The following is an 18,100-nucleotide window of genomic DNA, read 5'->3' on the forward strand; positions in this document are numbered from 1 at the left end:
TTTGTCCTCTTTGTGAGGTGTACCATGGAACAAGAAAAAGTCAAGACTGTCAGATTGGTCAATATTAGCCTTGCCAGGGTGCCTTTTAAAACCATGGGAAAATTATGAATTATTTCCAGTAAAGAAAAATTCTCTATTTCAGAAATGCATTAAAAGGCCCACTTTCATTGGAAATGTAAATAGTCACTTTTATTTCTATGACAGTCACCAACATTGATATTCATTACATGATGTGAATTCTATAGACAAATGAAGGTCAATGCTTCCTTAAACTCCTCTCACAAGAAAAGCTATTATTTTGTTAATGTTATCAACACACACATATGTAGACATATAAATATTTATACAGAAACTTACTGCCTAGTCAGTGAACAGAACTGGGAATAAAAATGATGTGCTCTGGGAATTCTCCCCATATGACTGTACTTCCAAAGCAGGAGAGCACTGTGTCTTTGCCATTCCTTCCCCTGTGTCTAATGGGGAAAGGTCAATATTTCACATAACATAAGCAGAAAGGGACTTTGGATTCTCCCCATTTATAGAAAGGAAAAGATGAGAGGCCCCAGAAGGTTAAGTGACTTAGGATCACATTACTGAGTTAAGCCTAACACACACAGCTTTGACTCTCAGTCCAGTCCTACTTCTGTGGTACTGGAAGTACAGATCAGAGTAATAATCTACAGTACAGGGAGGGGTAAAGAGTTATCAGGTTAGCTAGCAGAAAGAGAAGGCATTACAGTAGTAAATTTAGGAGTAACTATGAAGGTCAACCAGACCTTGGAGAAAAAGACCACAGGCTGAACTGTGTACATATTTGTACTTCCCCAAACCACAAGAGGAAGGCAGATAAGTGCATGGTAGAAATCCAACCAGGAAGGGTAAAGGTTTTAGGTCAAAGCTTCACCATACATTTGCTTTTCCAGGGTGCCCTAGGAATTGGACTCTACCTTATGGTTCTAAAGAAAAAATCCTAATAAAAATGTAACCAATAAATAGAGACAAAGTCATATATGGCCTAGGAGACACTATGTTGAGGGAAAGTCTGAGGAGGAGTTGGATGGAGTTGGGTCACAATCAAATAACAATATCGTCATGGGAAAGAAAATGACTTCTGTATCAAATGGCTGACTTTAGCTGGCAAAGTGCAGAGCAAGCTCCTAGGTCTTATTGCTCTGCTGCTTCCCCACTGACTTTTATCGAGGTCAGTGTTAGATAGAAGTCAGGAAGCAATGTACCATATTGTCATAGTCTAATCTAGCACTAACAAATGGAAGGACACTCTAGACACTCTGGAACCCAGGCCTTGGATAAGGCAGAATGCTTACTCGCACTCCTGGAGCTCCACAGAGGGGTGAGAAAACAGGCAGCCTGAGGCTTGGATCAATGACCTGTCCTTGCCATCACTTCCAAGGACTGGCTTCAGCTAAGGGGATGAGGGCCCCAAAACATGAACAATAATAATAAAGCACTTAAGTCTACATTATAGCATTTTACATCTTGTCACAAGTCCACACATTTAATCTTTACAGAAAACCTGTAACACAGGTAGGAACTATCAATCCCGTTTAAGAAATGTGCATGCTGAGGCTCAGAAGATTGTAATATTACTTGTGCAAGGTCAAACCATAAGTAGCAAGGTGAGAGAATCAACATTTCTGAACTTTTGATCCAATTCTCTTGCACTTATTAAGCAGATTTACTGTAAAATAGACTCAGAAAGCACAATCCACAGTTAATGCAGAAAAAGTTTTTAAAGGTATCACCTCAAACTTCATGGATATTACATATTTAAAATTAATATATTTCCTTCTAAATATATTTTTTTTTCCGATGGAAATAAAAGTTTTTAACATGAAGCAGCCTGATCTCAATACCTGGCTTATTCTAATTGTATTTCTAGAGAGTACAAATAAAATAAATTGATTTTCAAATTTAGATTTTAAAGTTAATGGAATGGGATATATCTGGTAATTTGTTCTGTCAACATTCTAAAATTGAACAGAGGTGAGAGAAGTCTCAAAAACAGGCTATACAAACACTTTTATGGTTACTTCATACTCTTGCAGATGATCACAATAGTAGCAGTTAAAATATGACTGTTTCCTGTTTCTAGGTAAAAAGTAAAGCTATTAATAGAAATGGCAGTAATTGTTATGACAATCCATCTGCTGTATCCTGAACACATCTGTAGGAGCATGTCTCGGCCGCATCTTGTTCAGGTGGGGTATCATCTTTCCTTTGGTAGGTCTCCTTGTTTTCCAGTGAATGGATGAATAAAGATAATTAGAATTAATTGCACTTATGAAAGGTGCCAAGAAAGGCCAAAGTATTCCATCTTTATGACAGTTATGCTCTTTGTTCTCTGAGATTCTCTTATAAACTTGTAGGATCTAGAGCCTTTTGGTGATATACTATATTAAATAATCCACTGGTTAAAAACAGAAGCTACTTTCTTCACAGACGAGCTCAGCATGAAATATAATTTGTCTATGTGTTATAGGCTTATAATAATAAAGATTAATAATGCACAAAAAAGATTAAAATGTACAACTCTCAGAACTCTTAGTTACCGTTAGTTAGTAGGTTCATGAGGAAAACAAATGTAGAAAACAATTTTATAAGTCCTTAAAGAATGTTTCATATGATTTTTTGAGACAGGACAGACAATTCCTTACCTCAAAATTGCACATGTCAAAAAACAATCTTCATAAAATTATTTAGAACTTCACTGGGAATAATTTTCTATTAATTTCATAAATGTATATATTTTGTGTGTGTATATGTGTGTGCATGTGTATATATCTCAGTGCACAGCCATCATTAATATTATAATTGTATTATTTTTTCCTAAGATAAATAGATATTGCATATAATCTCTGAATTTATCTATATTTATGCATTTGTTCCTCTCAAAGGAGGTAACTATTTTGCTCTAAATCATCAAAAGCGGTGTCTATCCAACATTATGAGCATGTCTCCTTCCATCTAATGTTTGAAATGGGTGAAGTTAAAATTTCTTACCATCCAAGCTGTGACAAAGTCCCCCATCCAGGTCCCTACAGCAGCCAATTTCATGAAACTTTCATTTCGGATGCCCATATAGTCTGTAATGATATAAGCTCTGTGGAAAAAAAAAAAAAACACACAAGACATTGTCCAGACTCAGAGCCACATAGTCAAAGCTTTCTGGTTCAGCAACATGCAAAGGGACTTTTCCCCCTTTCAAAAAGCTTTTTTGCTTTGTCTCATCACATACACTTACAAATTTGAAAGGCTAGGAAGAGCTCTGAGGGTGTCTGGGTCAATTCCAATTAGACGTGACGACCGACTGTACCAATTATCATGTGCATTTCATTTTTGAGCTGTAAGACTGACAACAACTTTTGGAAAATTAAACAAAAACACTCAGCAAAGGCGTTATTTCATGCTCACTCAAGCATGAGGAGAGTGGAAACAATTCTTGAATTAGAGTAACTTGAAAGGAAAGAGAAGAGCTTACTTTCATCAGTTCTGTCAAGTCAGAACTATTGAAAAAGTGCTGTGCTGAGCCTAGGCTTTAGATACAATAGCATGCCTGAAAAATGTTCAGAATAATGTCAAGATTTGAGAAAAATGTCCACACAATGAAGCTACTTAAAATTTGATTCAATATTCAGTTTAAATTATTACTTAAATAACAATAACAATATGATTTAATTTCATCACCCTTTTTGTTCAGTTAATTCTTATTTGCTTGCTATAACACCAATTCATATCTTCATAGCTCAAAGAGAGATCCAAAGGTACAACTAATCATTAAATACAAGTAATGAAACCATGCTTATTATTAAACATTTCACTTCCATGTCTCTGTTTGATAGTCAAGAAAATCCTAAGTATTACTTTTCCCATTTTGCAATTTCTCTGAAATAAAGAAAAAAACCTGGGACTCAGAAAGATCACTTAACTTGCCTAATCGATACCACATAACTGGCAAAGGGGAGTTAGGAGCTAAATTCCCCAGCCCTTACTTTCTCTCTCTCTCCCCCTCCTTCCTTCTTACTCTAAGTTTTTTCCACTCAAATTCTTTTTACTTTAAATTTTATTCCTTTTTTTATATAATGCTATCTGTACAATTTTAGAGTATTAGTTGAACTTCATTCTTCTTGAATCAACTTTAAAGCATATAGTAAAGAATGATATGTTTGTTATTTATCTACTAAAAGTATGAAGAAGGACATTTTTGAAGTCACTGAGAGGTAAATCATCCTTAATTTAGTTATTTATTTTCTGGAGTGATTTCATATAGATTTTTTTATTCATAAAATAAAGATATTTAAATAGTTTATTTAACAATAAAAGTTCACCTACCTTGGAAGGTCTATATAAATATCCTAAGGTCTCATCCCAAAATTCTGGGTCTCTAATTCCATAGGCTTCCATAATAGCCAAAAAATGTATAGCTACCATAAACTGCAAGCTTACTATGTGCCAGAGATCATTATTAACACATTAAATACTGTGCCTCCATCAACTTTCATATTAGCATAATGAAATATATTATTATTCCTGTTTCATAGATCTGGAATTGAGGCTTTAGAGAAGTTTTGCTTTTTCAAGGTCAAGCATCTAGTAAATGGACAAGATTTGAATTTAAATTTGATTGACTCCAAAATCCAGGCACTTAATCACTATGCTATACCCTCCTCCTACAAGTGTTAGTGAAGATATTAAAAAAAAAAAAAAATGCAAAGGATAGCTACTCTGTTTGCCAGTATTTTAGTAGGCAATGAAGATCACGACTCATTTCCTTTGAAGGTAATTCATAATGAGAAGTCAACAGTAGCATCCAGAAGCTGCAGCTCTCCAGTGCTACCATCAAGTCTTGGACTCCCGCTGAGTTCACTAATCTAAGAAGCCTCTACTTGAAACTCCTAACTTGGGGTCCCTCAAGTTAACTTTTACAGCCTGGTTTTACTCTCTTCCGTACCACTACTGCTGAACAGTTCTTGGGCAGTGAACTCAGTGTAGTGCAGAGTATTAGCTTTGGTACTTGTCCAGATCTCCTAACGACACTTAGTTTAAAAAATGTGCTCAATGCCACATTCCAATCTGTTCGCTCTGCCAATTAATTCTATAACACACTGGGCTAGGGTAGAAATTTCAGGGTACATTCCTTGTGGTTGTATAGATGTGTATAACAGCAGACATCATTCTCTATTTCAGTATCTAAAATCAAAGATGAAATGGATAAACTTGCAACAAATCAATGATCCACCCAGAAACAACTAAAAAAATCTAAATAAAATATTAAAATTACCCCCAAAATCTGCGTATGAGAGCTAATAAAGCAATGAGAACTAGAACAAACAAAATACTGGACTGGAGAAAACTGTGAAAACGTTAGCTATATTTTCTCTGGGACTCTTGCTGATGCTAGACTTTGCCTAGGCAGAAGGCAGCCTCAGTGGATTACAGAGACGCGATTAGAAATTTAAGCAGCCAAGATCCTTATGAGAAAATGGGGGTCCAGAAGACAGCACACTACACAGCAGGTTTTCCTTTCAAGACATTTGCCAAATTATGAACTTGTTCAGTGGGGAGGCTAAGAGACTAAGCAGAAAGTCTCTGAAAAGCATTACAGAGGTGTGGCAAATTCACCACGCTGAGGAGACTATTATAGTTCAAAACCTGACACAGGGAATGGCCCAAGAGAATACACAGAACCACAGAGGGGCTAGAGAAAACTAGAGATGAATTGGTCCTTGATGAAACTGTAAGTTGGTCCTTGCCCAGTCCATTCGATGACTGGATTGAATGGGTCAGCCTCTAATCTTTCTATTTAACAAAGGAAAGAGTGAACCTTTTCTGAAAGAATAAAATATCATCTAGATCCTGTATATGTTATTATATATAACATCCATCGTTCATTCAAAAGTACTAAGATGTCAAGAAACAGGACAATACCACTGGAAACCAAGAGAGAAAACAACATTTAAAATGAGATAATAAGCTCCAGGAGGAGAGGGAGTTATTTCCACTGTTAATTCCCCAGCACCTAGAGCAAAGCTTGCATATAGTAGGCGATCAACATTTGTTTAATGTATGAATTAATGAAGTGATCCAAATTATTAACATGTATTTGGATAGACCTACGTATATTAAACCTTAGAAGCAGCAATAAAATGAGATTGAATCATGAAGAACTCTTCCATAGAAGAAAGCATTAAACATGTTTTTAAATTGTTTTGTGTGTTCCCTTTATTTTTCCATCTATATCTGTATCTCCCTTAGGGCAGGATACCTAGAACAATATATCAGCACGAAATAAAGAAATGTCCCTCCTTTGTGGCTGTGGACACAGTACTGAGTTACTGGATGCTATCACAATACAGATGAGACAGCATAATTTATGAAATAACTAATATAGTTAAAAGTGAAGAGTGATATATAAAAGTAGTTATTCTTATTTTTGCTGCTTCAGACAAATATAAAGAAGAATTATAAATATGCAGACCTGTCAACATACTTCAAGTTCCTTGATTTGCATACCCATTAACATTTAACGATATTTTCTGCTCAGGTTGTAAAGGACAGAGTGTGCATACATTTATATCAGCAATTTGAACCAGTTGGAATATTACATTGGACTCTAAAGAAAAGTAAATTTGTGAGGTTTTATACCCAATGATTTTGGGGAGTGATTCAGAATTAAATTTATTTGCTAGGAGGCACCAACAAGTCTGAATTTTGTTCGGAGTTTTAGTTAGTTATGTCAGTTATTCATCTTTTGTTTGCTTTGTTTTATACTTTGGCTGGTTATTTCCACTATGCATAGATCTAGAAAATCTTGCAGTTCTATTAGCCTTCTAGGTAAATATTGATTATTAATATGTACTTTAAAGAGTCTAAATGAATTTCTTTTCAGGCTATAACTCCAGTTTTTATTTTTTTTCCTTAAGATTTCGAACTTAACTGGCAGATTCATAACAAATGTGTAGAAATTTCAAATTACAGAAAAGATTCATAATTATCCTAACAACCTAAAAACATGAGCTACAAGACTATTGTACCTAGCGAAACCTATGTGCTAAACAGCTACAAACTAAACAGACTCTAACATGGACTAAATACTCAATAAAACTATAATATAGTAAATTGGTCTTACAGGTGATACTCTTGATCACTAGCAACATTTCACTTCAATCTCTTACTTAAACGTAAGTGGATAGAGTCAATGCCAGGTGATTTAGGAGTGGAGTCTCTGAAAGTTTAACGGGGGGCAGTGAACATAGATCACCAAACCAATATTGATTCATGCTTCACTGAAGATCCATCTGTGGCCAGCTGGATTCATAATGTCACAGCTGTCTCTCTCAGCCATGTTTGAACAACATAAACAAGATTGGAGGTTTCACACATAAGTAAATCACGGATGAGGAGTTGACTTACATGAGTACAAACCTGAATTAAACAAAATGAAACTAAAGCAAAAACTCTAAATATTCTTATGGCATCGAGGTGAAACTATCACTATAAAACTCTAGGAATTAAACTTAGATTTATTATATTAACCTTTTCTCAATCCTTCTGTGTTTGTAATGAAATGATTAACAGCCTTTAACCCAGTCACTTTGACAACTATTATTCAAATAACCACATATCAGTGTTTTTACTCACGATTACTAATTCTTGATTATTGAAAGGCTTTGATAGAGCTCAGTACATGTGCATGGGCCTTCCAGGCAAGACCTACAGTATAAAGCTATGGAGCAAGTTCCACTGGAACGTCAAAATACTGCAGACAATTGTTAGAAGTGGACTGAAACGATTAAAATTGGATCTAGGCCTAGCTTTGCTTACAGATAAAATACTACCTCAAATTGCCCAATTTTAGCCACTCATCCTTCTAGTCTATATAAGGAAGGCATATGTAAAAAGACTGTACATGGAGTTTTCATTGAATAAACCCACCGACTGTGAGCGCATCCACCATACATCAACTATCCCTTTCATCCGTTGCCTTGCTTCGCTCATTCAATGAAATTCATTTGTATTAGATGCAAAAACCTTAGGATAATTCTGATTCCTCCCTTCCTTGACTCTCAACATTTGATTAATCATTAAGGTTACTTCTGAAAGGCTCTCAAATCTATGCTGTTTTTCTTTAATCATCATTACCAATGTCCTAACCCTATTCATAATCATCTTCATTCTGAATTACACAATAACCTCTTATTTCCCCTATGACTGTCTTCTCTTTATTATAGACTCTCTATTACAACTATAGTGACTTCTGGGAATGGAATATGATATACTGGAGGAGCAGAAGTTCTGGAACCAGAAAGTACTGGTTTTGCAAACCACCTCCCCACTGTATAACCTGTGATAATGATCAACTCAATAATCATCCACTCCCTTATCCATAGAATAGGGACAAAAGTACCTTCTTTTCACAAGGGTTTCTCAAGAATTATATGACAAAAAGTATGTAAAGTTTCTAATACTATTTCATAATAAGCATACGAAAAAGGTAGACCTTTGGCCTCCTGGCTCCGACTTTCGAAAATAATGTAGTGGTTCACATCGTCACAGAGTAAAGCACGGATAAAGAAGACTCTCCGCAAGCCATCTTCTTTTCTAGATTCATCTTCTTTCATTTCATAAGCTCCTGCTCCCCACCATGAAATCAATCTCACCAAACATCCACCATTCTATAATGCACCTCAGCATCTTTGCAAGCAATGTTCTTTGTCTAGAATTCCATCCCCTTTCTTCTAGCCTAAGATTACTAACCCAACCTGTACACCGAGAAATCTCCTGCCATCATACCTAAAAATCATCCCTTTCCTGGTGTTACTATAACATTTCGAATATCTTTCTATGTTAAATGAATGTCCCAAAGTATTTTAATGATTTTCCTCACATTGTCCCTCTCTCTCAAAAGATCTGGTTCATCAAGGGTGAAAAACATGGTTCATTCTCCTAGGTAGGTGAAATTCTTTGCCCAGTGTATAGTATGATTTAAGAATGCAATAAATATTTAAATGAATAAAATATTCGATTGATTAATATAAGAAAATTACTTAGATCATCTGACATCAGGGCCAAACTAAGAGAAGGATAAAGTGATAAAAGATAAAAACAAAGATTTGCAATATAAAATAAACTAAAAGAAAACATCAAAGATAAGTTGTGGGTCATGTAATTATGACATTCTAACAAAGTTAGAACAAAATATCATTGTATCATTTTTATTACCTCTTCTAGAATAAAAAGCTAGAGCCCAGAAATAATCAAATCAAAACGAGAACCCCATTTTTAACTTTATGCAATCACATGTTGCAAATTTATTTAATTTGAACATAAGTTAACTGACACATAATGAAAAAAAGTAAAATACTATAAAATTTCTGCATGGTATACTGAATCTTAATGTTTTAAAATAATCATTTTAAATAAGACTAGATATCAATACATAACTTTATGCACCAATTTGCTGCACAAACAATAAAAAAGCTACATAGAAAAACACATTGTTTATCCATGTGAAAAAAGAAAAAACTTTTATTTCACTACCCTGCAAATAGATATTGCCAAACTATATTTGTTGCTTGTCTTTTAAAGTAAAAATTTAGACGTTTACAAGGTTATAAAACAATATAGCCTCAAAACTAATTTTGAAGTTACAGAATTGTATAGTTATACCTCAAGTCTCTTTCTTCAATTTTTTTCCCTCAAACTCACAAACGCTCCAGGAATATCCAACCTAATTGAATGTTTGAAATGGGGCTGTATTCTACTTCTGATGAATTAAATAAACACTACCAAGACACCTATGTACCTTTACTAAAATCGCTGGGAGAATAATAGAAAGTACAAAATTTTTAAATCCTGAGTTTGTTGCTGAGAGAATCCCAATAAATCTCCAAGGGAATGCAGACGGTCACAAATTGCCTAAAATTAATTTCATACTAACTTAATCATATTTTAAAGTTAAACAACATTCAATGTGTTTATAACTATTCAGACAAAATATATCTGAATCATAAGAATGAATTGCAGGCTGAGCCAGAAAGGCATTAATTAATTTATCCTACATAATGTTACTTCCTTCCAAACTAATTAGAGGCATAAAATAGTTTACAGATTCTGCTAAGATTCTGATGCTGCTCAAAATAGGACAAAAAGCAAGTTTTATTTTAATGGATGTGTGTCAGCGAAGGTAATTGTTCATGGCTTTTAAAAGGTCAAAAAAGATAAGAAGTAATGGAATGAAAACAATGGGACATAAATGCAATAATTAACTTTTGGCAGAAACTATAATTTTTCCCTTCTGTGTAATAAAACAAACATGAAAAATGAGTCTCTCTTTCGATTGCCTATAAAGTTTTCAAATTCAAATCATTATTGCTTTGTGATGATATAATTATGTTACCCTTTCTTCTCCCTCCCTTCCCTCCCCTTCTTCTTTTCCTCCTCTTTCTCCATCTTTTTAGATATGAATTCAACCACCTCTTTTTATCTTCCCCCACTGCTACCCGATACTGTTTCTCGATTCTTGTTGGAGAGATTTTAAACTCCAGTGATGGGAAGGGGAAAAAGAGCTATTTTTTTCATCTCAGAACCTTCTTGCAGTGTGTGAATTCATATTAGCTAAGCATCTATCTGATTTTACATTCATTTCCTCATTAATCAAATTACTTATGCCTTCTTATATGCTAGACCCTGGGCCGGACACATGTAAACTCATGTCTCCAAGGGACAGAAAACAGCACTTCAGATCTAGTGGTCACTTCCTGGATTATTACTCAGCACCTGTTATCTAATCATTTTTTCTCTCCTACACCACCTTCCCCAGTGTAAGGGTGGGCTTTTGGGGTAAACTTATGGACACACATATACAATAATAACCAACCTTGATGATAGCCTATTTTTTTCTCCCTTTGCTGGTAATTTAAAACCAAGACCCAAAGAGAGAAAGAAGAAAATCCCTTTCCAGGGGGTTGGGTGAAAAACAACTCAGTGATTATTGCCAACTATATTCGATCCCCTGTGAAGTGGAGAACTAAGTCTGAAGCAAGAGAGAGGAGTGGGGGGTGGGGAGGGTGGAGGGAAAGTGGGAGAAAGAGAAAGACAAAGAGAGAGACTGAGTCGCGCAAAGGAGGAGAGAAGAAAGAGAGCAAACACTGGTGGTGTGGGAGTCTAATTCCAATGCCTTCTGGAGACCTGCATCCCCACACTTTGGATTCCATGGGACACCCTGTTAATTCCTAATAATTTCTGCCCACCCACCAGCTCCCTATCTCTGTTCTTAAGCAAACCTGACTGAGCCTCCATTAGTTGCAAGGAAAACAGTTGTAAAAATTCACCAAGAAACTTTAGAGCCTAAAAATGTAGTTCAAAATATTCTGTTAAGTTTTAACAAGATTTTAATTCCTTTTAGAAAGGAATGCCACTAACTTGGCTACAAGAAGAGTCACCAATGTGGCTGATAGGTTGGTTTTCAGATTATTCCTATTAAGAACAAGGATTATGTGTATGTGCCCACTCTTTATGCCACTCCCCAAGACAACAGGAAGACTTTTGTTTAAGTTTTAATGTACTATTTACATGTACAAATTTCATAAGTGTGCTAAAGTTCAGAATAACACTCCCCGTCCCAGTTAAAAAATAGATATATACGTTCTAGTTAGAACCAGTGTGACATGAATGGACCTTGAAATAATCATGCTAAGAGAAATAAGCCAGACAAAAAAAGTTGAAAATCACATGATATCACTTATACGTGGGATATAAACCTAAAAGCAACAAATGAACAGGACAAACAGAGACTCATGGACATGGACTATAGGCTAGTGGTTACCAGAGGGTAGGGGATAGGGGGAGGGAGGAGGTAGGCAGGATAAAGGGGGTCAAATATGTGGTGAAAGAAAGAAATCTAACTATGAGAGGTGAACACACAGTGTAGATACACACACACACACATGCACGCACACACACACACACACACCCCTAATTGTTAAAGTGTACAGCCTAAACATTGTATTTGGTTAACCAAAGTCACAATAAATACATACATAAATACATACGTACGTACACACCAATCTGTTAGAATGTGTTCTCATTTTGTGAGGTGTGGGGCACACTATGAAAGTGTGTCAAATGAGTGACAATAAACATGGGAATATCCGTGTATTTAATGGATAAAAAGTTAGATAAAGAGAGGTTAATCTCTTAGTTTGCTAGTCTAAAGGGAAATGGATTTTGAAATAAAAAATGTTGACAAAAGACAAAATAAAGACAGATGAAGTGTAACTTAGAGAGAGTGGAGGCTGAATTTGTGACAGATCTGAAAGATTTTTATAGGTCTGCTACAAAGTGTCAGCAGAAGGCAACAAAAAGATCAGATTAAGCAGATATCGCTTAACGTAGAATTAAGAACTGAAGAAAGTTTCATAGGCGTTTGGGAGGGGAGACCTAGTATTGTGTTTGCCAATGATATGAGTGATTTGGGGTAGCGAATATAGAACTGAAACACTTTCCAGGTGTTAAATGTGCTTGGTATGTTAAATAGCACACATCTTTCCCCTTCAGCCATCTCTGGAGTTGGACCACAGGTGTAAGAGCCAAGCCCACGGGGCATCTCTTTAGCCTAATTATTAGCAAATGCCCTTCAAATTAGAAGTGAGATCATTCTATTGCTCCCTAAATTTGCTCTGCAATTTTACTAATTATACAGCTTCATTTGATTTGATTTAACAATAAAGAATTGCATGCACTGCTTTTGCAATGTGTGCCTCACAAGCTACAGCACACCAGCCTATAGTAAGAAAAAAAGGAAATAAAGCCATGTTTCTACCCCCTTTGTGAGCATTTCAGGCCCATCGGGTTTCTCCCAAATAATTCAATGAGTTTTCAGAATTTTATTTGCACCATTAGAACTTTTAGCTACAATAGTGCTATAATCCAGTTGACACTGATGTCAAAGATGATTCCAAAGATATCCTCCTCTACTGATATCCATTCACCAAAGTCATTGCTACAGCTACTCATGCTGTCAGTGTGTCTGCCAAGGTCCAGAGAAACTGATGTCTGTGCCAAGGGCAAGCAAGACCTCATTACAAATTCTATCATTGCCACCTTCACCAATTCTGAGATCAGTCGCCAGTATACCCACATTACTACACTATGCCTGGGCTGAAAACGGAAGTTTCATCGCTAAGAAAACTAATCACCCCTGCCTTTCCCAAAAGCCTTATTAACAAAAGAGAAGCCCCCAGTGAAACAGCCAAATTCCCAACTACAACCTCTACCCCTTTCCCCAAATCTTACAGGTCATAAGCTTGTCTATGCACATATACTTTCTAATAATTTTTTTTTTACTAGCCACTCTTAAAAATGAACAGACTTCAGATACCTATTTGAAGAAAATCTCCAACAAGAAATTTTAAAAAGCTCAATACAAAACAAAAATGAGGAACTCAGAAGAAACAGAAAATGCAGAAAGTAGAGAAAAAGTGTGAGGATGTAATAAAGATATTTTTCAGCCCTGCAAAGTCGAAATTCAGTTATAAGTAGCCTATAAAAAAAAAAAAACACCTAAAACTAAGGCTACATAAAGGTTGAAAGTAAAAAAGTAAGAAAGGTTGAAAAAGACAGAATGCAAACAATAATGAAATTAGTATACTAATTAGTATACTAATATCAATTAAGGCAAAATGTTTTAGTACAGATTCACTCAGAAAATATGGGATATCAATGTACAGTAAGTCCTCAAAGTAGTCAATAGACTCTGTGACTTTGAATAAAATGACATAATGAAACCAATTTTACCATATGCTAATTTTTATGAGCAAGAATTAAGTTCCTATGGCATTTCTATATTTCAAGGGCACATTATCATCTTGATCATTTGAAACTTTTGTCATTAGTAAGGTTTCATCTTAATCAGGCCCTTAACTAACATTTTGTTCAATGCCATTTTGTTATAATTGACAAAACTGTAAGAAAAAATAGACAAATTCACGCAAAAAAAATGTGAGATATGACATACAGTAAGTCCTCAACATGCTATGAAAATGCTTAAAACTAATCACTCTCTAGCAAGACCAATCAAAATGTAAAGTAAAAAGGCACAAATAACCACTGTCAGAAATGAAAAGGGGCATCACCACAGATGCAGAGATTAAAGAGGTAATAAAAGTGCATTTTAAGAAACAGAGGTAACCAACAAATTACCAGGAAATGATTACAAATTACCAAAATGTGCATAGAAATAAAAAATAGCTCTATTCACAAAATTGAATTTATAATTAGAAACTCTCACAAGAAAATTCCAGGCCCAGATGTGCACAAGGCGAGGGTACCAAGAGAAATGTGCAGGAATGTTTACAGCATCATTATTTATAATAGCCTAAAACTGGAAACAGCCCGAATGTCCATCAACAAAAGAGGGGATATATTATGGCACAGTCATACAATACAGACTATTCAACAAAGGAAATGAACAAACTACTACTATACAAAGCCTGGCTGGAGCTCAGAAACTGTTATATAAAAGAAGCCAGACCCTCCCCTCCCCCTCTCTACACACAAAAAAAGGAGAATATATTGTATGATTGTGAGTATATAAAACTTAGAATCAGACAAAACTAAACTGCCGTGATTAGGAAAATATTATAAGTGGTAAAACCGTAAAGAAAAGCAAGAAAGGGATGAGTGAGTATAAAAATGAAATAGGAGTTACTTTGGAGGGAGAGGTTTATTATTAGGAAAAACAGCCAGAGAGAGGGCTTTCTGGGATGCCAGCAACATTTTCTAGTTTAACATGGGTAACGCAGGTGTTCACTTACAAATATTTTCTAATAGTTCATTTTGCGATAATTAAGCTGTACAAATATGTTCTATATACTTTTGTACAGATCTGTTATTACAGAAAAGGCTTAGGAAACGGTAGCTACTGCTCTCACTCTGGAGGGGAAACACCGGGATGACAAAAGAGTAACACAGCTTTTGGGAGAAAATTATATTTATGTTGGATTAGAGGGTGCCACAAAGGGAGGCGGCAGACTATCAGAAGATTTCCGAAGTGTGATCAAGCCTGCGTGTTGGAGCGGTGTGATTACTGGATATCCTGGCTAGAACGAGGACAATATAAAGGAATAATAAAAGGAGCGGAAATTAATGGTGTGATGAAGGGCAGAAAGTGCCTACAGTGTAATTCAGCCCCTCTCTTAAAGCCTGTGGACAATTTACATTTAGGATTTAGATTGTTTTGAGTTTCTACCAGAAGGCACTATATTCTAAATACCTTTCTGCTTCTTAACTGACCTGCTTCGTATCTCTCAGACGGCATAGCCTTATCAAATGCAAGGGCCACCATTTTGACATACATAATGTCTGCTAAGGTAGACGTTAAATCAAGAGTCATTCAAAAGACCCATAAAAATTTATATCAGCTTCATTTCTTCCTTTCTTTCCTTGTCTTTCTTTCTTTCTTTCTTTCTTTCTTTCTTTCTTTCTTCTTCCTTCCTTCCTTCCTTCCTTCCTTCCTTCCTTCCTTCCTTTCTTTCTTTCGGTGAGGCAACCCTTGGTTGACCTCACAGATTGCAAGGACCTTGTCAGTTTACGGTCCCTTATTTTTTATTTATTTTATTTTATTTTTTAATTTTCTATGCCTACAGCATCTGGTCTTCTAAGTGGTCTCTGTTTCATTTATTTCAACGGATGAAGCAGAAAGTCACCTCAAAGCATTTGTTCCCTTGGTTCCATGAAGAACCACATGGGTTATTTGCTAGTAGCTCCCTGGGTTAAGGTAAGAAAATTACTGAGGACAGAGAATAGGAAAGAGTATAATAAGTTTCTGTGACACTAGAGAAGCTCTCCAAGCCCCCAAAATGAAGAGCTGGTCACTGGAGAGGAAACGGGTCTATATAATCCTCAAGAGGGGAAGTAGAGAGGCTGTTGTGGGCATGACTAAGGCCCAGTGCTAAGGAAGAACGTTGAGGCTGCTCCAAACAAAAACCATGAAGAAAGTGAGCGGCCAAGCTGCTGACTCAGGGGCATGAATGGGAGAGATGTTTCAGCACCAGGTGTGACTGATGGGAGCTCTTCTGAACCCAGCCATACTTGTATAAGGGACATCTTGTGGCCTTTGCAGGGTCTGGGCCAGGGAGGGCACCAATGCTGAGTGGACACAAGTCCATGTAACTGTGCAGGTGCAAGCTTCAACAGCATGGCAATGTGGCAGCAAGACACATGTAAAGTAGAAAACTAATCACATGGCACAGGTTTCTCTATGGCCAGTATTTGAAAAAAGACCCAATACCACCACATTGGACTAGATAAGGCACCAGATTTAAGGTCAACTGGTTAGGTAAAACTTCAAAAGGGATTGGACTTTTTGCTAATGAATGCAGGTAGAGTTTCAGGTGATTAGAAAGGTTAAAATAAATCAGCCCAAAGTTTTATGAAGCTTGTGAAGTATTGATGCTATCAACATCTGATGCCAGAAATTTTCAAATTTTCTGCACAATCAGCTTAAATCAGCTTTATGTATGTAACCCCTCCCCCCCCCCAAAAAAAATACTGAAAGCATAGGCCTTAGAAAGAAATTAAAGGTCTGTTTGCCTGAAAATACCTCAGGTACAAGAAGCATACCCAGTCCTGAAAGAACAGCCATTTAAGACATCTCCGCCATCTGCAACTTAACTTAAAGGAGAAGGTTAGCTACTTACTCACTCTTTGAGTAATAATGATTGAACACTTCCTATATGCCTGAAAATGTGTGAGGTGCTGGGAATACAAAGATGAATAAGACAAGGTCATTATCATTTAGCAAGTGAAAAAAGACACGCAAACAAATCAATAGAGGCTTTTGTAGAAAATGCCATACATGAATGGAGAGGTGGAGATGGGAGCCCCAGTTCTTCTGGTATGCAGGGATGGGGGCAGGGAGAAGATCGGCTTCAAAAAAGAGGATCAAAGAAGGGGAAATGCATTGGGAGTAGAAGGAAAGAGATATACAAAGGCAAAGAGGGCTGAAAGCAGCAGGCGTGATAAAGGGAACACGGGGCAGCTCAGGGCTGCTGCCAGCAAGCACACTGAGACAGGAGGGAGGCTGCAGGAAGAAAGGCGTTGCACAGCCTTCACAAGGTTTGCCTTTTCAAATACTCACTGAAATGGGAACATTAGAGGATAAACTCCACTCCCCTACCCTAACTCCTACCTAGATGTTATCTACTTCATATGGTTAAAATGTTTTCCATTTAGGAAGCTGTACTGTATCAGCCAGAGTTCTCCAGAGAAACAGAACCGGTAAGAGATAGATGATAGGTAGGTAGGTAGGTAGGTAGGTAGGTAGGTAGGTAGGTAGGTCAGTTGGTGAGTCGAAAGAAAGAAACTTACTTACACATACACACACACAAAAGATTTCTTTCGGGGAATTGGTTTATGCGATTGCGGGAGCCAGCAAGTCCAAAATCTTCAGGGCAGGCTGGCAGGTTGGAATTTCTTGGGCAGGAGCTGATGTTTCAATCTTCAGGAAAAACTTCCTCTGGGAAACCTGTTTTTGCTCTTAAGCCTTTTCAGCTAATTGGGTGAGGCTCACTCACATTATCCAAAGTATGCTCCTTTAGTTAAAATCAACTGAGTGTAATGTTAACTGCATCTACAAAGACCTTCACAGCAACACCTGATTAGTGTTTGATTAAACAGCTGGATACTACAGCCTAGCCAAGTTGACATATAAACAATCACAAAGGGCATACTCCCAATTTACTATTAAATATAGACTTGTTTTTACTCCAAAAAGGCAACGTCCATCAACATCTAAAAGTTCCTACAATTTTAATTTAGAATTAAACACAGAATTCCTCAACTTTACCTAACGCACACGCACACACACACACACACACACACACACACAATAATATCTCATCAAATAGAGAATATACTTCTCATCAATACTCTAATCAAGAAGCCAATATTGATTTAGCCTACCTTAATATTTTATAATTTAAACTGTAAGATTACATAGTATTTCTGAAATTTTAATTCAATTTTCATGAATCTGTCCCTATACTTTAATCTGTAATAAGTTGTTTTGTTGTTTCAACAC

At 36.3% G+C, this 18,100-nt stretch overlaps 1 protein-coding gene across 7 annotated transcripts in view; it reads right to left on the bottom strand.

The window, feature by feature from the left end:
- Nucleotides 1-18,100, bottom strand: part of TMEM117 (transmembrane protein 117) — a 375,263-nt gene that overhangs the window by 175,388 nt on the left and 181,775 nt on the right. For 6 of the 7 annotated variants that reach the window (XM_016146458.2, XM_036236513.1, XM_016146452.2 and 3 more), the window contains one exon: nt 3,022-3,121. In XM_016146458.2, coding sequence (XP_016001944.2) covers nt 3,022-3,121 — 100 coding nt within the window. Of the gene's footprint in view, nt 1-3,021; nt 3,122-3,262; nt 9,495-18,100 lie in introns of those variants that run through there. The other variant, XM_016146459.2, reaches the window with a different exon arrangement.

This window comes from Rousettus aegyptiacus, unplaced genomic scaffold (assembly GCF_014176215.1).
Source record: "Rousettus aegyptiacus isolate mRouAeg1 unplaced genomic scaffold, mRouAeg1.p scaffold_m13_p_2, whole genome shotgun sequence".
NCBI lineage: Eukaryota > Metazoa > Chordata > Mammalia > Chiroptera > Pteropodidae > Rousettus > Rousettus aegyptiacus.